Source organism: Phyllostomus discolor, chromosome 4, assembly GCF_004126475.2.
Source record: "Phyllostomus discolor isolate MPI-MPIP mPhyDis1 chromosome 4, mPhyDis1.pri.v3, whole genome shotgun sequence".
Classification (NCBI taxonomy): domain Eukaryota; kingdom Metazoa; phylum Chordata; class Mammalia; order Chiroptera; family Phyllostomidae; genus Phyllostomus; species Phyllostomus discolor.
In genome coordinates this window covers 146,188,569-146,210,287 of record NC_040906.2, presented here as the reverse complement: position 1 = coordinate 146,210,287, position 21,719 = coordinate 146,188,569, and the positions used below count along the sequence as shown (strand labels likewise).

The window sequence follows — 21,719 nt, the reverse complement described above, 5'->3', positions numbered from 1 at the left end:
TTAATTTTACCATATCAGCTACTTAGTTTGAATGTCATAATTTGGGACCAACATGCCCTCAACAAAAATGTTAGTGCATTGCAGAGATTTTAATTTTCTATTTTTTGTTTCTAGAAACAATTAAGTTTTATATGACAGAGATGATTATTCAGCCATCTGAGAGAAATTTTCCCATCATACCAAGGTACAATAGCAAATTAAATTTTGTAATTTCAATGTATGAAAAGATAGGTGCAATTGATTATTTGGGAGTTCGTTTTTATTTATACCTTCCTTTATTTTGAAAGGTTAGTTAGACCAAACCACACATGTAAAATATTTGAGGATTTATCTATGGTTTGCTTACATAATGTCATAGACAAATATGCTCATATAAATCTAATTTACAAAGGTTTTTGTGCTTCTTTCTGTGTGCCGAATATCTGAGATCTCATAACCTAATCATCAAAAGGTTTTTGAATAATTATTTCTGGTTGTAATTTAATTTAAAATTTGAAACATGGGTCAGTTTTAAAGTGACTCCTGTGTTTTTAAAAGAAATGATATTTAGGCACTAAACTCATTAGTGTTTCCTTTCTTTGAATCTGTTTAGTTTGCAAACAAAAGTTAACTATAGTATGTATTTAGTTTAGTTCATTATTGATGTGTCAAATTATGGCATTCTGAATATAACTTTGACCTTTATTCTCCTATAAGTATTTTGCTTATGTAGCTAAGATCTGATACTTTGAGGGGATGCAAATGGAAAAATTAAATATAACACTGTCTAATGTTTGGGAAGAAATGTGTCACCTTTTAAAACTTAGTTGTTCACTGTTTAATGTGTCATAGCACAAAAGAAATATTGACTTTTCTAACATACTATTTTTTATTCAGTTAGGTTGGGGCAGAAAATGTATTAAGGGTTGGAAAATAGGATACAAGAAGACTAGAGCAAACACAAATACATTAAAATATATTAAAATCCACATTAGCACAGATTGTGAGGGAATGGACAGCATATAGAAGAGTCTGGCATGCACTAGCCTCTGCCTTTTAGGTGCCCTGTGGGTATTTTTGGCTCATCTTGCCAGTTAGAGTTATTATGAGAGGCACATTGTGAAAATTGATTTCTGTTCAAACAGGTCTCAGTTTGTACAGAGCATTATCGCCCAATGTCTGATGGAACTCTCCTCTGCTAGAAGCACTTTTAGATTCATTATTCAAGGTCATGATGGCAAAACGTACATCTTGGTAAGAAATTATTTCACCCAGCTTTTTGTCGCCCTAGTGATCCAGGGTCTCATAAATTTTTTAGTTTTTGTCATTCTTTTTTTTTTTTTTTAAGATTTTACTTATTTATTTTTAGGGAGAGGGGAAGGGATGGAGAAAGAGAGGGAGAGAAATGTCAACATGTGGTTGCCTCTTGCAGGTTCCCAACTGGGGACCTGGCCTGAAACCCAGGCATGTGCCCTGCCTGGGAATCAAAACAGCGACCCTTTGGTTTGCAGGCCAGTGGTCAATCCACTGAGCCACACCAGCCTGGGCTGTCATTCTTTTTTCTTAATTCTTAGATCTGAAAAACAATTGATCAAAAGATGAATTTTAATGTCAGTTTAATTCACGAATCAAATTCCCTTAATTTAATAACAAATGATCGAGTGCCTCAATGAGCTAGGTGCTAGGGATATGGACAGAAATAAAACCTGCTCTGTAGAAGCTCATACCACAAAATGAAGTCTTTTATTCAGTCTGTCTCTCACTTTTTTTCTATTTGATACATTATGTATTTTCTGTTTGTTCTGTGGTAAGAACATTTAACAAGGAACCTACTGGCTTCACAGATTTTGAGACTACTTGACTACTTAGACTACTTGAGATTCCTTATATAAATGGGATCATGCAGTATTTGTCCTTCTGCATCTGGCTTGTTTTACTTAGCATAATGGCTTCCAGGTCCATCCATTGGGTCGAATATTAAAAGATCCCCTTGTTTTTTAAGACTGGATAATATTCCCTTACTTATCTGTGCCCCATTCTCTTCATCTGTTCCTCGATGGACATTCAAATTGTTTCTACATCATGGCTTTTGTAAGTAGTACTGCAGTGAGCACGGGAGTACAGCTGTCTCTTCGAGATCCTCGTTTCTACACTGATGTTTGAGAAGTAGTGCCAAATTTTGGAGAACAGGCTCTGGCAGTTGCCAGAATCACCCATCCCCTACATACATCACAAGCATCTAATATTATACTGCTTCTGTTAAAAATAATGTTCTGCAGAAAAGAATTTGGGACATTTATATGAAAATCCAAGAATCGGGGCCCAAGTCTCTTCTCTGCCTCTTACCTGTTTTATTCCACCAATAAGCATATATTGGGCACTTGGTCATTGAAAGGCACTGTTCCAGGTGCTCAAGGTAAAACAAAAATGCCTTCAAGGAACTCAAAAGGGAACATGGAAACAAGGCAGGCAAAAGGAGTGAGGGGGTTGAGATTATTATGTGTGGCTTTGTAGCCGGTCATTCATTATGGCAGCCCCATGCTTCTGTAATTCCAGATAATTTCTGTCAAAAGCTAAACTATTTCCTGATTGAAGTGGATACTAAGTATAACTTATAGTCATAGTCTGAAATCGGTTAATTTTTATCTATTGCAAGGTTTTCAACTTAAAAATCATGAGTGGGGACTTTTTAGATCCATAGTAATATATATTTAATTTTTTAAAATTTATTTTTTATAAAAGTAATAGATTCTTGAAACACATTCAGACAACATGAAGAACATAAAAGAAGTGCTAGTTCCCCCATCTTGTCCCCTCTTGTCCTGCTACATCATACTATTTGAAGGTAAACGTTATTAACAGTCTGATGTATGTACTTTGGCACCTTTTCCCTATCTATATACAGCTGGCTGTATGTACGTACCCACAGGTATTTGCCAATTTGTAAAAAAAAAAAGAAAACCAGAATCATGTGATTAACATTTCTCTTTAATATGCTTGTGTAACTAGTTTATCATGAGGGTTGACAGTATTACAATTTGAGTTTTTCAAATGCTGATAAGTTTCATCCTCCAAAAAAGTTGTACTAGTCCCTTGTAGTGGACATGCATGTACCCCACCCAGATCCCCCTCTCCTTGGCCAATGCACCCCTTTCCCAGCTGCTGAGAGTGTTGGCTGCTCACAGGCACAGCTGCTCTCTTCTCCAGAGACTTACCCTAACCTAACAGATGCTTGACCAGGGAGTTTCCTATCTTCCACTGACCCCCACCCTGGCCTGGTCATCCCACTGTAGATGATTTGATCCTGAGGTACAAAAAGCTGGGGTTGCCTGTCTCTCAAAGTGGAGCAAAATATAGGTACAGGTTCCCTGTGGGATTGGCCTGATCCAGACTCCAGCTGAGCTCGCATCCTTGTCTAGCTTCTTGGTCTGCCTTATCCTGCTTACCTTAGTCCCTTTCTCCTGAGAGAGGTCCCTGACTGAATCACATGCATCCAAGTCTCCAAATACTCTTCAGCCGGCAGTGAATGAGAATACCCATCCAAGGCCCTCCTTTGAGGGGGTTATGAATCCTTTTGTATTTGCCAGTCCGGTAAGTGAAAAAGAGTGACACACAAATTTTTCATTTTCTTATTACTAGCTATGTCAGCATTTTTATATATTTCCCACTTCTTTTAATTCTGTTTGCCTGTATTTCTATTGGGCTCTATTTCTAGGAGTGCTGTATATTACAGGTATTAACTTTGTTACAGGTGTATTAAATACTTTCTAATTGATTGCCTTTTTTCTTTTTTTAACACTTTATCATGTTGACTGCTCTACCAAGGTTATACTTGGAATGAATTGCCTTCCTTAAAAATTATATACATGATTCTCATATATTTTTCTGATATTTTCATAGTTTTGTATTTGTTTTGGGGAGTTTTTTGAGTGGTGATATGAGACAATCCATGTCTCATATCATGTGAGATATCTCATGTGGGATATCTCATTATCCAAGGTGGTGATATCCTTATACTTGGACTTTTCTCTCCATATCTTTAGCTCTGGCTTTTAAACTCAGACAGTTTGGTGATTGAATCTTTGGGAAATTCCAAAAGTGTCAAAAAGTTTCCCTTGCTGGAAGACGTATCGAAGGCTAACTTCAGCTCTGCTTGGAATGCCGTCAAGGTTCTGTACCAGCCATGCATCAAAAACAGGAATGAAACGTAAGTTGTGCTTTTGTTTCCTCGTTACATGTTATGTTGTAGTTTCTTTTACCATGTTGGTGTTCAGAAATTAATGAATGAAATGATACCATACCACTTCCCCACTTGAAGCCTCCTGGAGTCGCGCTCCTAAATGTTATGCTTTCAAAGTAGATTGAATTATTACAGATGATTCATGCTAACGTGCAGAAAGCTTGTTTTGACCGAAAACAATTGGTCTTTTTCTTGTCATCTCAGCTGTCTGTACATATGGCTACAGTACTAAATCAGACTCGACAACTATGAAAATTTACTGATAAGCACTTCTAGGCTTTCAGGATACAGTAGTAAACAAAACACAGTCCCTGCCTCCTGAGGTTGTCATTCTAACAGGAAGAAGACAGATTATAAACAAGAGACGAAAAAATCAAAGACTAATGTGACTCTTACTGTGAGCCCAGCACCAACGAAGGGCTTCTATCTAGCTCATTTAAACCTGACAGACAGCACTGGTGTGGGGTAGGTACTGTTAGCACCCCCACTTAGATGCAAGGACACTGAGGCTCAGAAGTTAATATAACAGCTAGTGAAATATAAGGCTGGGTGAGGAAGTTGGGGAGTGGTAGTATAGGGGTAGGAGTGTTGTCATTTTATCTTGAAAAGTCAGAGATGGTTCCTCAGATTAAGATGATACTTAGAATACTTGAAGGAAGTTACGGAATGAGCCACATCTGAGGGAAGAACATTCCAGCAGGGGAAATAGAAAGTGTTCTTATTTAAACAGATTGGAAGTTTGTACTTGTCCAGTTCTCTTGAAATGGGTTTGATCAAATTTGTTCTAAGAACAGAAAGTCCCACTCTTTTTCTGGAAAGTAAATAAGAAATTTTTTTGAAATTATTGCTTGTCTTGTCTTTTCTGAATTATGCAAGCAGTATAATCATAAAATATTCAAACAATAGAGACAAACATGAAGTAAAATATATAAGTCCTCTGTTATTTCTCTTTCCAGAAGTAAAAACTGTGTTGTATATTCTTCTACTCCTTTTGTATTATCTTGTATTTTACCATAATTTGAATGATACATGTATTTTTTAACACTTAAGAAAAATCTGTCATGGAGATTCTTTTCATGCCAGTGCTTGGCATTCTATGAAATGGATGTACTGTAACTAATTTAATCATTTTTCTGTTGATAGATACTTGGGTTGTTACGTTTTTAAACTGTACTATGTATGTTGTTGTGTGATTATGTATGCCGTTTTTGTAACAAGTATTTTTAGAAGTAGAACTGCTGAGTCAAAGGGTTTGACATTTCAAATTTTGATAGATATCAAATTGATTTACAAAAAGACATTACAAATTTATATTCCCACCTGAAGCTTCTATAAGTGCCCATTTCCCTGAACCCGCACCCGAAGTGCCATTTACATTTTTGCCCATCTAATGGGCAAAATGAATGCCAGTCTAAATGAAATAGGTTCACTTGAATATCCTTGTTTTCTTTGAGGCACGATCAGAGAATATGGCTTATGTGTATTTGATGCTTTGCAGACTTTGCTGAGCTGGTGTGTGTATGTGTGTGTGTGTGTGTGTTCTAATACATAGTAAACTTGTAAGCTGACTAGTGTGGATATATATGTATGTCTGTATGTCAAGTTTATTAAAACATTTTATACTCATCTTTTTTATTTATTTAAAATGTGAATTTTTCAGAAGGGTGTGTTAAATCTCACTGTGAATGTGGAAAAGTCATTTTCTTCTGGTTTTGATACCAGTTTTTGCATTATATATGGAGTGAGAAAAGTAGGCCTACAGTTATCCATATGGAAAGTAATATAATAATAAATAATAATATAAGAATAAACTCTGTTTTGTGTACTCACAACTGTGAACCTACTTTTGTCCACCCTTGTATTTTGATTCTCTGTTATTAGGTATATTAAGATTTGTTACATGACAACTTGACTAATTGCATATTTTAAAAATGTCAAATAAGAAATATTTGACATTTTCCTTTAATTCTAATTTGCTTGTTAATATTGCTATATTTACTTTCTTATTTTAATTGTTGATTGATATATCTTTTTCCATTTCTGTATTTTCAGCTGTCGTGTGCTATTTTATTTTAGGTGTATGTCTTGTTACCACATACCTTGTAAAGTGCATGTGGCTGGATGTTTGAAGCTCCAGTGTGAGAATCTGACTTCTAACAGTGAATTTAATTAATTCACATTTACTGTGATTTTTGATATAGTTGACCTTAGTCTGCTGTCTTTTACTTTGGTTGCCTTCCCTGTGTCATTTCTTTCCTCTGGTGATTTGAAAATAAATATTATCTATTTTTGAAGTGATTTTTAGTGGTTAACCTTAGATTTTTAACATATATACTTAAAGTAATTTTTTTTTTAGTATTCATACTCTTCATCAGAACAAGACTCTTGGGTAGGTTTCACATCTCTTGTCTTGCTCCCTGCCTTGTGTATTAGCTCCCTTGTGTTGAGATCATTTGTAGTCTGATGATGGTGGTGGTTTCTTCTTAGAGGAGTACCAAGGTAAAGACCTACCAGCCCTTTGCTTACATATTACTTACACTATGCATTATGACCATAAATGGGTTTATGTTTTTATTGTATATCTATTTCCATAAACATATTTATGGGTTATTTGATGTTTTAAAATATTTACAAGTAATATTTTATTGTATGTAGCTTTTTGCAGTTTTTTTCATTCAATATCTTTCATTTCATTGTTTGATTTGAAAAAGTATGCTCTTTAATAGTTTATTTAAACTTGAACTGTAATCAGTCCTTAAATATCAGAAAATCTCTTTTACCCATTTTTTGTCCCTCAAAACCTTTAGAATTTTCTCTTTATCTTTGATTTTCTAAGATTTTATACAGATGCATCTAATGTGTTAAAAAATTTTTTATGTCATAATATGTTCTTGTTTTACAGATGCAATATTCTCTTAGTATCTATGAGAGTAATAATTTTACTTAAAGTCTTTTGTTTCCTTTATTAACTCTTTTTCCTGGGTGTTGAATGCCTCTTTTTGAAAAGAGACATTGCGTTTGGCACTTTACAGTGCTGCTTTTCCCGGTGTTTGATGACTTCACTAGAATTCCTACACTAACATGTAAAGTTCGTGTGAGCCAGGACTTTGTCTGTCTTGCTCATTACTACATCTAGGTGAGTTCTTGTAGAATTACTCAGAACATACAATTTATGTTTACATTTAACAAAGCATTTGTTTAATGAACTATACTGTATTGTATTTGTATTTGATAATTACTGATCATCTGTTCGAGACTGTGTGTTCTTGTTACCACAGCCTGCCTTTATGGATTTGTGGAAGAGAACTCAAAGGATATACTCGTTTGAATGTGCCAGTATGTCTTTTGACAGCTTTTGGGTTTTAAGAAAAAACAAGTGGTAGTTGATTCAGTTATGGGGGTGAACCTCATGTTCATTGTTATGAAGAATCTTTACTCTGCCTTTCTTGAGGAGTGTTGCAGGAATGAACCTGTCCTACTGTTTCATTCATTCTTAACAGATCGCTGTGACATAGGAAATATGGCTATTATAGGTTGTGTTCCTCTGTATTTGATTATTCAAATTTTTTAAACTCTGTATATCTTGGGGACAAGTTGACATTCAGTAAAGGAGTTTGATTACTTTAGTTTGCCTATTTTATAAAACTACTTTTGTTGTGCTTTTCCTCCTCCTACTGCATGATTCTGTATCCCCCAAAGGTAGGAAGGGAATTTCACCAAGTTGTGTAAGAATCCTGTGAGTATTTGCTTTTGTTTTCTAAGGAAGTTAGTTTCTTTCTTTTGGGGCATGACTGAGCAAGCCGTAGACTCCCTGGCATATTTTTGGCACATGGGACAGTGCATTAACTATTTTAGTCAGATCAGCAAGAATTTTTTCTAGTGGAAGTATGGATTGCCAGATGGCAGTCTAAAAGAGGAAAATAGCAAATGTAACTATGGCTTTATTTCCTTGAGCACACACAAAAAAGTAGTGAGTAGTATTTTAAGCATGTTTTTTCTTTCAAGCAATAGACACACATTTCTTAACATTTTGAAGTCTATTTTTTAATCTCTCTTCCCCTCGCCCACAGTTATCCTACAACTCACATTCTTTAGTTTGCATGTCAGGGTTCAGATACTAAATATTAACTTTTTAGCTTTCAAATTTAAGTTAGCTTCTGCAGTTTAATTCTGCTAACTCAGCAATTCACCTGTGGCCTCATTTCCTAGATGGGGGTTGGGGGACAAATTTTCCACTTAGGGGACATTGGCAATGTCTGCAGGCTTTTTCTGGTTGTCACAACTTGGGGAGGGGGCTACTGGCATCTAGTAGGTAAAGCCAGGGAAGCTCCTCATAATTATACAATGCCTTGGAGAGCCCCTACGACAAAGAATTATCCAGCCCGTAATGCTAATAAGGCCAAAGTGGAGAAAACTTGATTCAGATTATCTCCTAAAATCAAGCTGTGTCTATCTTATCCTTCTGGGTGTCAATAGCCCACACTTTCCTTGAAATTATATTTAGGCCAACAAATAAGAGAAACCTTATTTAGAAAAATAAGAGCCAAAATCTCTATAATCTTTACATGTTAACTTTGTTAAAAAATATAATGTAAACATTTGTTGTTGTACTTTTCTCTTTTTTTAGGGAAACATTAATAGATTTATTTTTAATGATGAATTTGATAGGAGTCAATTTTTTTGTTCTCATATTATTAAGAGAAAAGAACTTAGGGCAATGTAGTCATTAAGTATAAATAAGTGGTTTTTTTTAAAGCTAAATTGAATTCTCTTCATTGTGTAAGTTACACGTGTCCTAGTATTTTGCAGGTTGTTTTTCCCACCTTTTCAAAAGTTAGCCAATTGAAGAACTGAGAGAATTTGAATTAGAAAAACTAATCTGTGTTCTACTATTAGCATTTTTTTTTTGCAAAATATATTGAGGGAGGAAATGTTGATATATTATATTTACCCTTAATTTTCATGGAATGTAGAGATTCTTTTTTATAAAACTAACTGGGTTTCTCTCTGTTTACTGTATATAGGTAATTATTGCTTCTAAAATAGAAGTGTTATTTTTGCCTTGAGACAGTCATCATTATTGCTTTTTCAAATAAAACAAAAATATACGAGGTATGTCCAGAAGGTATCCAGCCATGTAATATGAAAAATAGAGACATTTATTGAAGAACATACAAGATACAAGAAACATTGTACATAGGACAATGATACTGCAGTCCCCGTCAAAGTAGGCACCATAGGACCTCACACATTTCTCTCAATCACCATCAGCTGCCCCATTGTATTTTCCTGAATCTCATCAACTGTCTGAAATCTCCTCTCTTGCATAGGTGATTTTAGTTTTGGGAAAAGCCAGAAGTTGCAGGGGGGCAAATCTGGGCTGTAGGGAGGCTGGGTGATTTGATGTTTCATCAAAAACCTCTGGATGAGACATGATCTATGAGTGGGTACATTGTCATGATGAAGCTGTCAGTCATCGCTTGCCCATAGCTGTGCCTTCTGAATCATCCACATAATTTTCATGGAGGAATGTTCAAGCTTAATGCAAAATTTAATGCAAATTCATTGCTCTACTTGCTTAGTAATTTTTAATATTATGGCCACACAGTACACATGCTCACTCAATGGCATCTGTTGCCCCCACTGACTAGTATAGTGAAGTCATCATTGTTCATGTATGCACATTCCAGTCCACTCTCCTTGGCTGCCAGGTTGCATTGTTGTGGCGCCAACCATTCTCATTATATTAACGATGTCTGGACTTTATCCAGACAGACCTCATAAACCACATCCATATATATTTCATATGTATAAAGTAGTATTAGTTGTTTTTATTTATGAAGTTGTATTTTCTTTTTATTCTTTTAGTTTAGCAGGAAAATTGAAATTCTGTTTATTTATTGTGGTAAAAACTGCATTAACATAAAATTTACCATCTTAACCATTTTTTATGTCTATAGTTCAACAATGTTAAGTATATCCACATTGTGGTAAAAGAGATCTCCATAACTTTTTCATCTTGCAAATCTGAAACTCTGTACTCATTAAACACAACTCTTCTTTCCCACTCTCCCCAGTCTGTCTTAGCCACCATTCTATTTTTTGTTTTTTATAAGTTTGACTGCATTAGTCCAGTAGGGCTGCCAAAATATCATAGGCAGGATAGCCTAAACATTAACAGAAATTTGTTTTCTCAGAGTTCTCGAGGCTAGAAGTCCAAGATCAAGGTTCTGTCAGGATTGATTTCTTCCTGACTTACAGATGGCTGCCTTCTTGCTGTGACCTCACAAGGCCTGTCTTTGCTCATATGGGGGAGAGAGAGGGGGGTCTTATGTCTCTTTCTCTTCAGCAGTCTTATCAGATTAGGGTTCCATTCTTTTTTTTTAAGGTTTTATTTATTTATTTATTTATTTTTAGAGACGGAAGGGACACAGAGAGAGAAAGAGAAGCATCAATGTGCAGTTGCTGGGGGCCATGGCCTGCAACCCAGGAATGTGCCCTGACTGGGAATCAAACCTGCCATGCCTGGTTCGCAGCCCGCACTCAATCCACTGAGCTACACCAGCCAGGGCAGGGTTCCATTCTTATGACTTCATTTAACTTAAGTACTTTGTTAAGGAACCTATCTTCAAATAGTCTCATTGGGGATTACAGTCCTACCTCTACTTATATTTAACATATGAATTTTGTAGGGACATAATTCAGTTTATAACATTGACTTTTTAGATATTTCACTTAAGTGGAATTATATAATATTTGTCTTTTTGTGACTGGCTTATTTTGCTTAGCATAATGTCCTTAAGTTCATCCATGTTGTAGCATGTGGGACCCACTCCACAGAGCAGGATTTATTTCAGTAGGGCTCTGGTGCCTGCTGAGTTTGCCCCTTGAATGTGTCGCTTGTGGAAGTGGTTGGGTGATGGTGCTCTGACATGGTCTGTAGCTGTCCACTGGGCACACTGTCTCTGGGACTTTTGAGAAGGTGCAGGCCAAGGTCTCCCACTACCTGTGTTCTGCTTGGGGCCACCCAGCATAAGTTGCAAAGTGATCTGCAGATGGCTGTTACTTGTGCTATACTTGGAGGTGCTCCAGCAAGGTCAAGTGATGAACCAAGGTTAGCTGCTTCTAGTGCCAGGCCTGGGGCCACTTAACAAGAGGAACAAGGCTCACTGAGGCTAGATGCTGCTTGTTTGTGAGAATTTAGGAATATCTGAAGCATGAGCCAAGGCAAGCCATTTGTATGGAAAAGCCACTGGAAACAGCCTGGGTGAGCCCCAAATTGGGTGGAGTGGAACCTCAGGGATTCACCAGGGTAAGACAAATAGTGTGAGCCAGGTTGATGGAGACTCAGATATGTTCCCCACCAGGGGGCTCTGTGGCTCTGTGAGGGGAGGGCTCAGAAAAGAAACAATGGCCTCTGCCAGCATTTCTGTGTGGGAGAAATATGCACCCCAGCTCTCACCCTGATACCAGACACTTCAGCTCCACCCTGTATGTGTTATGCAAGCCCCCTTACATTTCAGATGTGACCCTTGCTTCAGAGGCAAAGCTCAGTCTGGCAGTTTCCATTAGAGCCCTGGGCATTTACTGCTCCAGGAACCAGGGCCACATCCACAGGTGCCATTACTGTACGTGGCCTAGCAGGTTGCACGTGGACTCTGAGCGCTGTCACTCAAGGTCTTGTGCAAGAGCAGCACAGCTGGCCTGAGTGGGAAGGGAGGGTGGCGGCACTTGCCTAACCATGCTGCAGAGATTCTTAGCCCTCTGCCAGCACCAGCCATCTGCTGCCCCACACAACAGCTCAGAAAAAATGAGTCCAAGTAAGTCCTTGTGTGGGCCCTTTAAAAGGAACTGCCTGAGACTCCAGCAGTTTTTGTCTTCTACAGTCTCAATCCCCACTGGTTTTTATAGCCACAAGTTATGGGGACTTACCTTCTTGGCACTGGAACCCTGGACTAGGGTACCTGGAGTGGGTCTGGGACCCCTGGATCCTGAGATATTCCTCCTGATTTTTATCTACCACACATGGGTGTGGGAGCAGCACATTGTGCATCTCTGCCCCTGCTACTAGTCTCGGTGTGATTTCTTCTTCAATTCTGTAGTTGTGGGACTTCCATTCAGCTCAGTTTCTGGAGGTTCTGAAAAAAGGTTGTTTTGTAGTTTAGGTGTAATTGTAGTATGGTTGTGTGAGAAGACTGTGGTTACCTATACCACCATCTTGACTAGACCCCTTGGCACACAAAAGATGTTAAGTTTGATGTTCCATTTGTCTATTTGTCTATTTTTACTTTTGTTGCCTGTGTTTTTGGTGTCATGTCCAAGAAATCATTGCCAAACTCTGCTTAATTTCAGAGTTCTGTTTCTGATGAAGTAGACTCATTGCCTGAAATACTTTGGAAGTAAAATTAGGTGGTTTTGAGGAGATCTGGAGGAATTTGTTCTTTTGATTGATTAAAAACATAAAACAAAATGTTAATTTATGCTAATTTTATATCCAGCAGAATATCCAAGACTTGTTATTTGATAATTGCATAATCTTCTAAAACACTTCATGTTAACTTATTTAGATAGTGTATGAATATGTTGCTAGGATGAATGAATGAATTGCTGTCACCAACCCATAAAGAATATTTTATGAAATCATCTCAAGTAAGTGTCTTCTACTTCCTCACATGGGAGTCACAGGGTGACATTGTCAGTGCACTCTAATTAGGGACTTTGACTTTATAGAGTACAATAAACTTAAATTTCAGGTATAAATGTCCAAATCTTATATTTTATAAGTGAGCAACTGAGCCTCAGTAAGAAAAACAAGTAAAGTCAGTTAGTTAGTGATAGAGATAGAATTAGAGTAGGTTGTTGTGATTCCAAATTTAGTGCTTTTTTGTTATATAGCCCCTCACCATAAAATTTTAGGATATCTGACAATGTCACTACAAGTGGATATTCTTCCTCGAAAGTAATTTCCCTAGAGTTTGATATGTCAGCATTTTGATTACTCCCCAAAATATACTGCTTACATATGCTATATTCAGTGAATATTATTCATATTAATGTGTAACATTAGTAGCAGAAACTTTTAATTTATAGTGTGCTCATACCTGATCTGATATATGAGAATTTAAGGATACTAGTGTGATTTTTTTTTCAGAAGTCCATTGCCTTAGCTTCTTAGAAAAGGAATCCATTGAAAGGAAATTAATTGAAAATACAGGAAAGTAATCAGATGCCTCTGGGAAAATAAAATGCTTCCTTGGAAAGCACTTTTCACGTATTTGTCTGTTAGTATCACATTATCACCCAGACACATTCATCTAGAGACCGTTCATCATTATGAAGCAAGTTGAGCATATACTTCTTTGGTTAGTGATGGTAAAAATCCCTCCTCTGAGTAGACTGTCTTAGTACACTGGTGTAAATTCAAATATTTTATTTGGAATTTCTATACTATTCATAAATTCATTAATAATGATTAAAGAGAATATAGGAAATAAAGCCATGACATATAATAAAAGTGAGCTTTTTCCTGTAGATTCCAGTCAAAGCAGATTATCTGTGAGAAGCAATTAATCCCCTGCCCCTTGGGATTAATTGCTTGAGGGGTGGGGCGTTTTCTTGGTGGGGAGGATCTGGTTCCTTTGTGATGAAAGAATATGAGACAAGTATAATTATGACCTGTGAGAGCAAAAAGAGGGACAGGGCAGGGATTGGATGAAAGAAGGATGGGGCATGTACGAGGGGAGCAATCTTCTATCCACAGACATGCTTCCGTTTATCTGTTTCATGTATTAGGTTCTCCTTGAAACCTTTTGTTTGGAGAAAGGATTCCACAGCTGATTTTTTAAAAAGTTTGAGAACCACTGTTCTCGGTGCTAAGCATTTCACAAGACTGTGCTTGAATTCACAGGGTGACAGTAACGTTACTACTTACAAAATCGATCATATTAAGACAGTGCTAATTGTTAGAATGGTCTTCCTTTCATCAAGCTGAAATCTGCCTCCTAGAACTCTCATGCAGAGCTACCAAAAATCAATCTGCTGACTTTTGAACATGAGAGCTATTCAAATAATCTGGCACTCACTCCTAGATTTTCTCTTTTCCAAGCTAAACATCCTCAAATGCAATTGCTTCAGGTATCCCTTTCCTTGTGCAGCCAGTCTCATTGTTTACTTGGTATCCTTGTCTATTATCATCGTGCTTGCACAGAAGATGGTGTTGCCCCAGCAACCTGTTGCCTCAGCTTTATACAATGTGAACAGGAGAGAAGCTAGAGCTAGAGATTCCTCCTACAAAGCTGTTTTAGGTAATTTACTTGCAATGGGAAAAGGTGTTTTCAGTGGTACTAGACAACCCAGAGAGACTAGATTCCAAGAATCCGTTGAATTTGTACATGAAATAGAAAAGTTTTCAACCTCAGGTATTGAAGGTTTTTCTTTATTCATTCAACAAATACTTGTTAAATACATAAATACTCTGATAGGTGCTGGGAATATGGTATTGAATAAAAGAGATCTGATGTTGTGCATCATAAACCTATTATTAGAGTCTAGTGGGAAAGACAAAAAATGTAAAATTGCATCCTGATGAGTGCTACTTCAAAGAGGTACATGGTACTATGAGAGCAAATCATAGGGAGAGACCAACCAGGTTAGGATAAGATTCCAGGAAGAATTGGTGTTTGATGTCTGAAGGAAGAGAATGAGCTAACTGTGTGAAGAGTCTCTGGGCAAGAGAAAAAGCAATACAAAAGGACCTGAGGCAGGAGAGAGCCCAGCAAGTAAAAGGGATGGAAAGAAGGCCAAGGGAGCTCTGGAGAGAATGAGTAACAGGGACAAAGTTAGGGAGCAGCCGGACCAACTCAGGATCCTAAAGGACATTTTTAAAGTGCTTTGTCTTTGGGTTTATCCTAAGAACAATAGGGATCTATTAAGTGTTTTATTTAGAGAGAAGGTTGAGATGGTTTAATTTATACCGCAGAAAGGTTATTCAGGCAGCCATCTAGACAACAGTTGGATAAGGTAGATCAGATAGGAAGCTATTTCAGAAGCCCAAGGGAAATGATTATAGTGGGTGATAGTTGCTGAGACACATTAGAGAGATATTTAGTAATATTGCGGTGTTTGGTTACTGACTGTATTTTGGAAATGGACCACTATTTACTGGAGTAAATAATGTTTAAGAAGATCAAGTTTTGAGGGAAGATCATGAGGTTCCGTTTTATACATGTTGAGTTTAGGCACCTCTGAGTCGTTCAAGAGAAAGTAACAAATAGAAAGTTAATATATAGATTTCGAGTTCACATGAAAGATTTGGACTGGATTGCAAGTTTGTGTGTGATCTGCATATTGGCCATAATTAAAGCCAAGGACATGGGTGAGATATAGTTGAGTTTTCTGAATCAGAGTGTCTCTGGGTTGAAGTAAGGCTTTTATGGACACTGTAGACTGGACACTGGATACTTTTATACTTTCCCGTTGGGTAATGTTTTTGTTTACTGTGCAGCTATGTATCTTCTTTTTTGTAGGCTTGATATAAATATCCTCCTCTTTAAAATCGTTAAGGATAATGTGGCTTTAACAATCTAATAAAATAACTATTATTAATTGAGCTTTTATTATGCATCAGACATGCTAAGTTTTTAATAGATTATATCATTGAGTGCTCATAACATCTCTGAGGGGAGGTGCCCTGGTAACCGTCGTTTACAGAAACCGGGGTTACTGACCCAGTGGGGCACAGCTAAGATGTAGTGGGCTGAGGGTTAAAAAAATGTCTGTCTTGAAAACCCTTGGTTATGTCTGGCACATGTTTCTTGTTTCAGTATTTGCAGACTAGCATCTAAAACAACTGCCTGTGAAGCAAAAATAGTAGTGGAAATGATTTATTTACTAAGCACTACTTTTGGACTCTTCAGAATTATACCGTCAACCCCCCTGAAAGCCTCCGAGTAGGAATAACTAATCCACTCTTTTTATCTACCTAATGAAGCCTAAATTCGGCTACTGCTTCTAAACCTCATTTCAGTATCCACTCTTTTTCCCCTGCTGCTTGCAAATCCCAGTCTTAATTGTCTGCTCTCAAGCCCATTTTAGTTTATTTCCATATCACCATGCACCCACGAATGGCTTCAGACCAACTTAACCTCTTTGGGCTGACCCCCGCCCCCTCTTTTTCACATTTAACTCACTCACTGGGATCCTTTGCAAATACTTTGTTTTTTTCACTATTCTTCACATTTGAATTCAAATTGAATTCTCATTTGGGGCTCCTATTTGATATACTTTCCTGGGCTTCTTTGGACCTACTTCTAATAGCTACTTACACCCTCACTCCACCCTTTCCCCAGTGGGGTAACTGACTTAGCCATTGTGAAACCTCCAGGTCCACCTTGGCTCACCAGCCACTTTTTACCTCTGATGAACTCATTTGGTTTGTGTTTAAAGACAACTGCAACAAAAACAGAACTTTAAGATAAGAGATTGTTTTAAAATGCCTTGTTCTTAGCAAAATTCTTACATAAATAGTTCTTGGGATGCTTATAGATATATTAAAAGTAAGGTTTATGTATAACTCAGCAAATGTGTTCTAGAAGAAAAGAGAGAACCTAGAACAAGATTAAAATGACCATGCTATCTTTTAATTGGAAAAGTTGGTTGTGGGACTTTATACAGTTGTAGAAGTGTATTTCTTAAATTTAATAATCTTATGTAGCAAGGGGCTTTAGCACACTGAAATACAACAGTCACAGAAATTATTCTCCCATCTGTGGTTGGGGGTGATTGTTAGGGTATTTGGTATTGACAGGACCTGAAACATTTGGGGCACCCAGAAGTTGTAGGAAGACATTTGGCATTTATACTGGGAAACATATAGGACTGGAGTCAGGTGTTCTGGTCCCAAGTTTTCCATTGACATCGACTAGCCACATTGCCAAGCCAAGTGACAGTCTCTCCTCTCTGGCCCTTAACTTCCTCATCTTTGGGATAGGTATGCTAAACATTGTGTAATTCCACAACTTTGGAACACATAAGCATTTTAAAGAGTGTGTTCTCAAGCTCTTTATTGTGTTTAGTTTCTCTTATAAACTGAAGGCTTAGTTTTCTTTTCCAACAGTATTTAATGAATACATTGCTTAGCCTTGGATTCAGTTCAGCAGGAATTCACTTAGGCTTTTGGTATATAAAATCTGTTTTAGATATAAAAGATAAAAATATAAATAAGACAAACTTTTTGCTTTTAGAGTCCCACTATTTATCCTTGGAAGCTGACAAATTACATAAAAACTCTAGAAGGTATATGCTGTGTCCTATAGTAGATAAACAAGGGGCTTTCTGATTAAGTCTAATTAAGGAAAATTTCATAGGAAAGGCAGAAGGTTGAAGAGGAGATAGCCTGAGTAAAAGTGAGGAATTGCAAAATATATTCCCTAAAATATATTTTAAAAGATATTAATAGGATTTTCTTTTTTGTGGGAGACAAAAAGATGTCATAGTCAAATAATACTAAATGATGTTGTTACTGTGCAATAATTGTTGCTTACTATTGTTTCAACGTTAAAACAAATTTGTGAAGCATTGGGCTCAGTGAAATTGTATGTAGATATTTACTGCTATGCTGCTCAGCACTTTAATATCCTAAAGTTCCTTGTGAATTGTTAATAGGAACATGAAGTACTTGGCACTTATGAATTTTACATTGCATGATTACACAGCCCCTTTTCACAGGAACACTAAGTCCAAAGATATACTTTTGAGAAATTGCATAAGAAGATGATATATATCAGTGGAGCGGAATGAATATAGCAAGAGAGATATTCTGATATTCATTAAACCAAAGTTAGAAAGTAACAGTTTAATAAAGAGACTGGAGTATGTTTATACACACACAGAAGCCATTTTCTGTGTCAGCCGGTAGGTGTCAGTGTATGCTAGGTATAGCTTGGTTATATCTAGCAAGGGGAATTCATAAGAGAATTTATACTTATTTACAATTTTAAGGTTAATATGTTTTAAGTCACTTAAATAATGAATTGTATTTTGCTAATACACATACACACAAACTCGTAAGAACCCTGTCCTCTTTTACACACAGATAAGGTGGAAGGTTTATTTGTTTGTTTGTTTGTTTGTTCATATATTCAACCATAGATGGTGTGTTAGGTGATAGGTACACATTAGTGAATAAAAACTCCAAACCTCTTGCTCTTGTAGAACATACAATTTAGGAATGGGACTAATCTATATCTAGTATTATGTATTTTGAAGGATATCATCATTTAACCTGGTGACTACATGAAAATACCCAAAAAGCAAAGCTAGTTCTTAGGAAAGGCCTCAGAGACAGAGTAACTGTATATCTCATTTCTTTTCCTTGGAGACGTGACCTATAAATGTTGGAGGAGTTATTTGATATCTTGGAATATTTATATAAACTCTGTTTGCTCTGAAATCTATTGAAACAAAAGAAAATATAATTTAAAAAGTTTAACTCACAATTGTTTTTACACATGAAGATCTTTATTTTTTATTGATGTACTTGGGACTTTTGCTGGTGACACTAATGAATGCTAATGTGACATGTACATCTAAGTCTACCACCCATTGATTGGAGGAATAGAGCTTAGAGGCTCTATTTCCTGGGGCTGTGTGCTCAGTAGGTTCCTAGACAATCTGAGCCTTGGTGAAAACCTTGAGGGAAAATTCCGAAAGTTGGGAATTCAGGAAATCCTGGGGGGAAGAAAGCATTTTTTCAACCAGTTTGGAAGGTAAATATTAATTGATTAGGGATTGCTATATTTTCTTTCTTTTTTATTTTTTAATGTTTTAAATTATAATTTTCCTTAGCCACAAAATTTATTCTTTTTACCTTCTTATGTAACATCTTCCTTAGCCAAAATTTTTGGGGGAGGAAGATTTACTTGTAAGCTGTGGGAGCATAGCTCAGGAATCATCATCCATTCTTCATTTCATAGTTTAATTCACTTGTGAAAGTTAAATAACTAATGGTTCTATCTAGATACTTCTAAAAGTGGCTGGCTACCATATACACAGGACTAGTATGAGAAACTACCTGATCCCTGCCTAATGCAGTGTGTTAATGAGTCAGTGCTAGGTATTTATTTGTTAAGCATGGTGCTAGGAACAATGAGGTAGTCCAGGAAGATTAAACATTACCCCACCTTCTTAGCATCGTTGGGTGTTTGAAGGTATGTGATCATTTTAAAGTATTTCAACACAATTTTTATTCCTTCCTTTAAAAGGTATAATTTAATTCCTCTGTCCTTTGTTTGTGGTCTGGACTTAGTAAATAGAGCAAAGTGAATGTGACAGAGTATAAATTCTGAGAGTAGGTCATAAAAGGCACAGTGGATTCCTCCTCACCCTGTGTCAGATCACTCACTCTGGGAGCACCCAGCTGCCAGTACCACAGTGGGACCCCAGCCCAGCCCTCCTGTGACCTTGGCCCTTCCTCTTGTCTTGACTGCTGTCTCATGAGAAACTGTGAACCAGATCCAACCCAGATCAGTTGTTTCCAGATTCCTGCTCCAAAGGAATGGAGATGTTTGTTAATTTAAGCTGCCAAGTTTTGGGGCAGCAGTAGATAACTAATTCAAGAGATAAGACAGAAACAAACCTAGAGTCCTTGGACATACTGCTCTCACCTCCAGTAAGTTTCAGGGTGTCTGTGAACCCCATGAAATTGGATAAAAAGTATGTGTATATATATATATATGTGTGTGTGTTTTTCTTGGCAAGTATTTAAAGCTTTCATCAGTTTCTGAAAGGACTCCCTAATCGCTGAAATAAAACGTGTTTTATTCAGAAGAAATAAAGCGCTGGGGCCCAAAGAAGTAGACAGAAAGGTTTCATTGTGGGGAACATCTCTTAAGTATAAGCAGTTGATGCGTATCTGCTGATGAAGACTGGGATTGGGTCAGGCCTTAAAAACTGAAATGAACTCATACAGACAGTCATATGGAACAGTTCTCTTCAAAGTGAGCTTGATTGCTTTAGATCATTGTAAATAAAATTTCACTGAAACACAGTCATGCTCACCTGCATACCTACTGCCTACGGGTACTTTTGCCATATAACAACAGAGCTGAGTAGTTGTGACAAATGTTCTATATGCCTAAAATATTTGCTATCTGTCCCTTTATTTAAAAGTTTGCTAACCTTTACTTTTTTATACTGAAATGAGGTTGGCATTCTTGTGGCACAAAAGCAGTAGCTGAAATGAACCTTTCTAACTGATGAGTGAATGTACTACAAGTCATGTAGTAGATTGTCCTACAGGAAAGTAATACATTAACATTTACTCTCCAAGCCCCTTAGGAGTAATTGCTGTCCTGGCCCAGAAAAGACGTGATTATCTGGGCAGCCTCCTGGGGAAATGAGATTTATAGAGCAGAGGGGAGGGGTTAATGGTGCCGGATCAGAGGTGAACACCCCAGGGTGCTTGGACTACTGAAAGTGGCTCTTTGGTCACAGGGGCATAGGTAGGAGAGGACTGCTGTAGTTTATTTCTATAAAAGAGCATTTGCTTTCTCTGTATTTGCCTCGAAGACTTGACATTTTTCCTTTTTACCCAAAGAATTTTATAAACTTGATCCATAAATGATACATACATTATTTTGAAATAAGATTCTTGAGGGCTTGACTCTGGTCCATTTTCTTGCTATAATTCCATTTTGTAGAGTGTTGTGAACTCTCATTCCACTAACAGCTAATGATTGATTCTTCCAGGTAAAGTGACAGTCACTTTAGTATTGGGCTTAGTTCTGGGACTTTAGGTCTGATTTTTTCCCTGCAGTTAATCTGATAACAGCTGGTTTTGCTTTGTAGTTTTTTTGTTTTTAAATCCTCACCTGAGGATATATCTACTCATTCCAGAGAGGGTAGGGGGAGAGAGAGAGGAGAGAAACTTCAATGTGAGAGAGTAAAATTGATCAGTTGCCTTTCATGTGCACTGAACTGTGGATCGAACCTGCAACCTAGATATGTGCCCTGACTGGGAATTGAACTCGGAAACTTTTGGTTTGTGGGAACTGAGACACACCTGCCAGGGGCCACTTTGTAGCTTTCAGTTCACTGTGCTAAATGTTTATCTTTAATATCCAAGACATTTCTCCAGCTTTAATAATTCTTACTTCATAAAAAGTCTGGAAAGGAAATAGCATGTAGTTGATCATGTCAGTGTTTTATAGAGTCTTTCCTCTAATTTCTGCTGAGTGTGACTGCCTACGTGCTCTGCCTCAAAGCCTGGTATCCCATACACTTTCATGCAGACCTCATGTGAACATGGGTGAGTGCCCTCAGCAGGGAAGTGCATTCATCTTATTCATGCATCTCTGTTCAAAGCTAATTGTTTAAATAAGAGTTCTGGTTATGTCAGTGAAAAATATATGTTTTGTCACATCTTATACTTTAGTAGGTGGCCAGTCTCGCAATACTTTATTAGCTAATTTTCTAAGAGTTCTAAGTTTATAATCTAATTTAT

The 21,719-nt window shown here is 37.1% G+C and overlaps 1 protein-coding gene across 4 annotated transcripts in view; it reads left to right on the top strand.

The window, feature by feature from the left end:
* UBE3D (ubiquitin protein ligase E3D) overlaps positions 1–21,719 on the top strand; it is a 140,554-nt gene that overhangs the window by 36,504 nt on the left and 82,331 nt on the right. For all 4 annotated transcript variants that reach the window (XM_028509491.2, XM_036024403.1, XM_036024405.1 and 1 more), the window contains 3 exons: positions 115–184; positions 1,125–1,233; positions 4,023–4,186. In XM_028509491.2, coding sequence (XP_028365292.2) covers positions 115–184; positions 1,125–1,233; positions 4,023–4,186 — 343 coding nt within the window. The remainder of the gene's footprint in view (positions 1–114; positions 185–1,124; positions 1,234–4,022; positions 4,187–21,719) is intronic.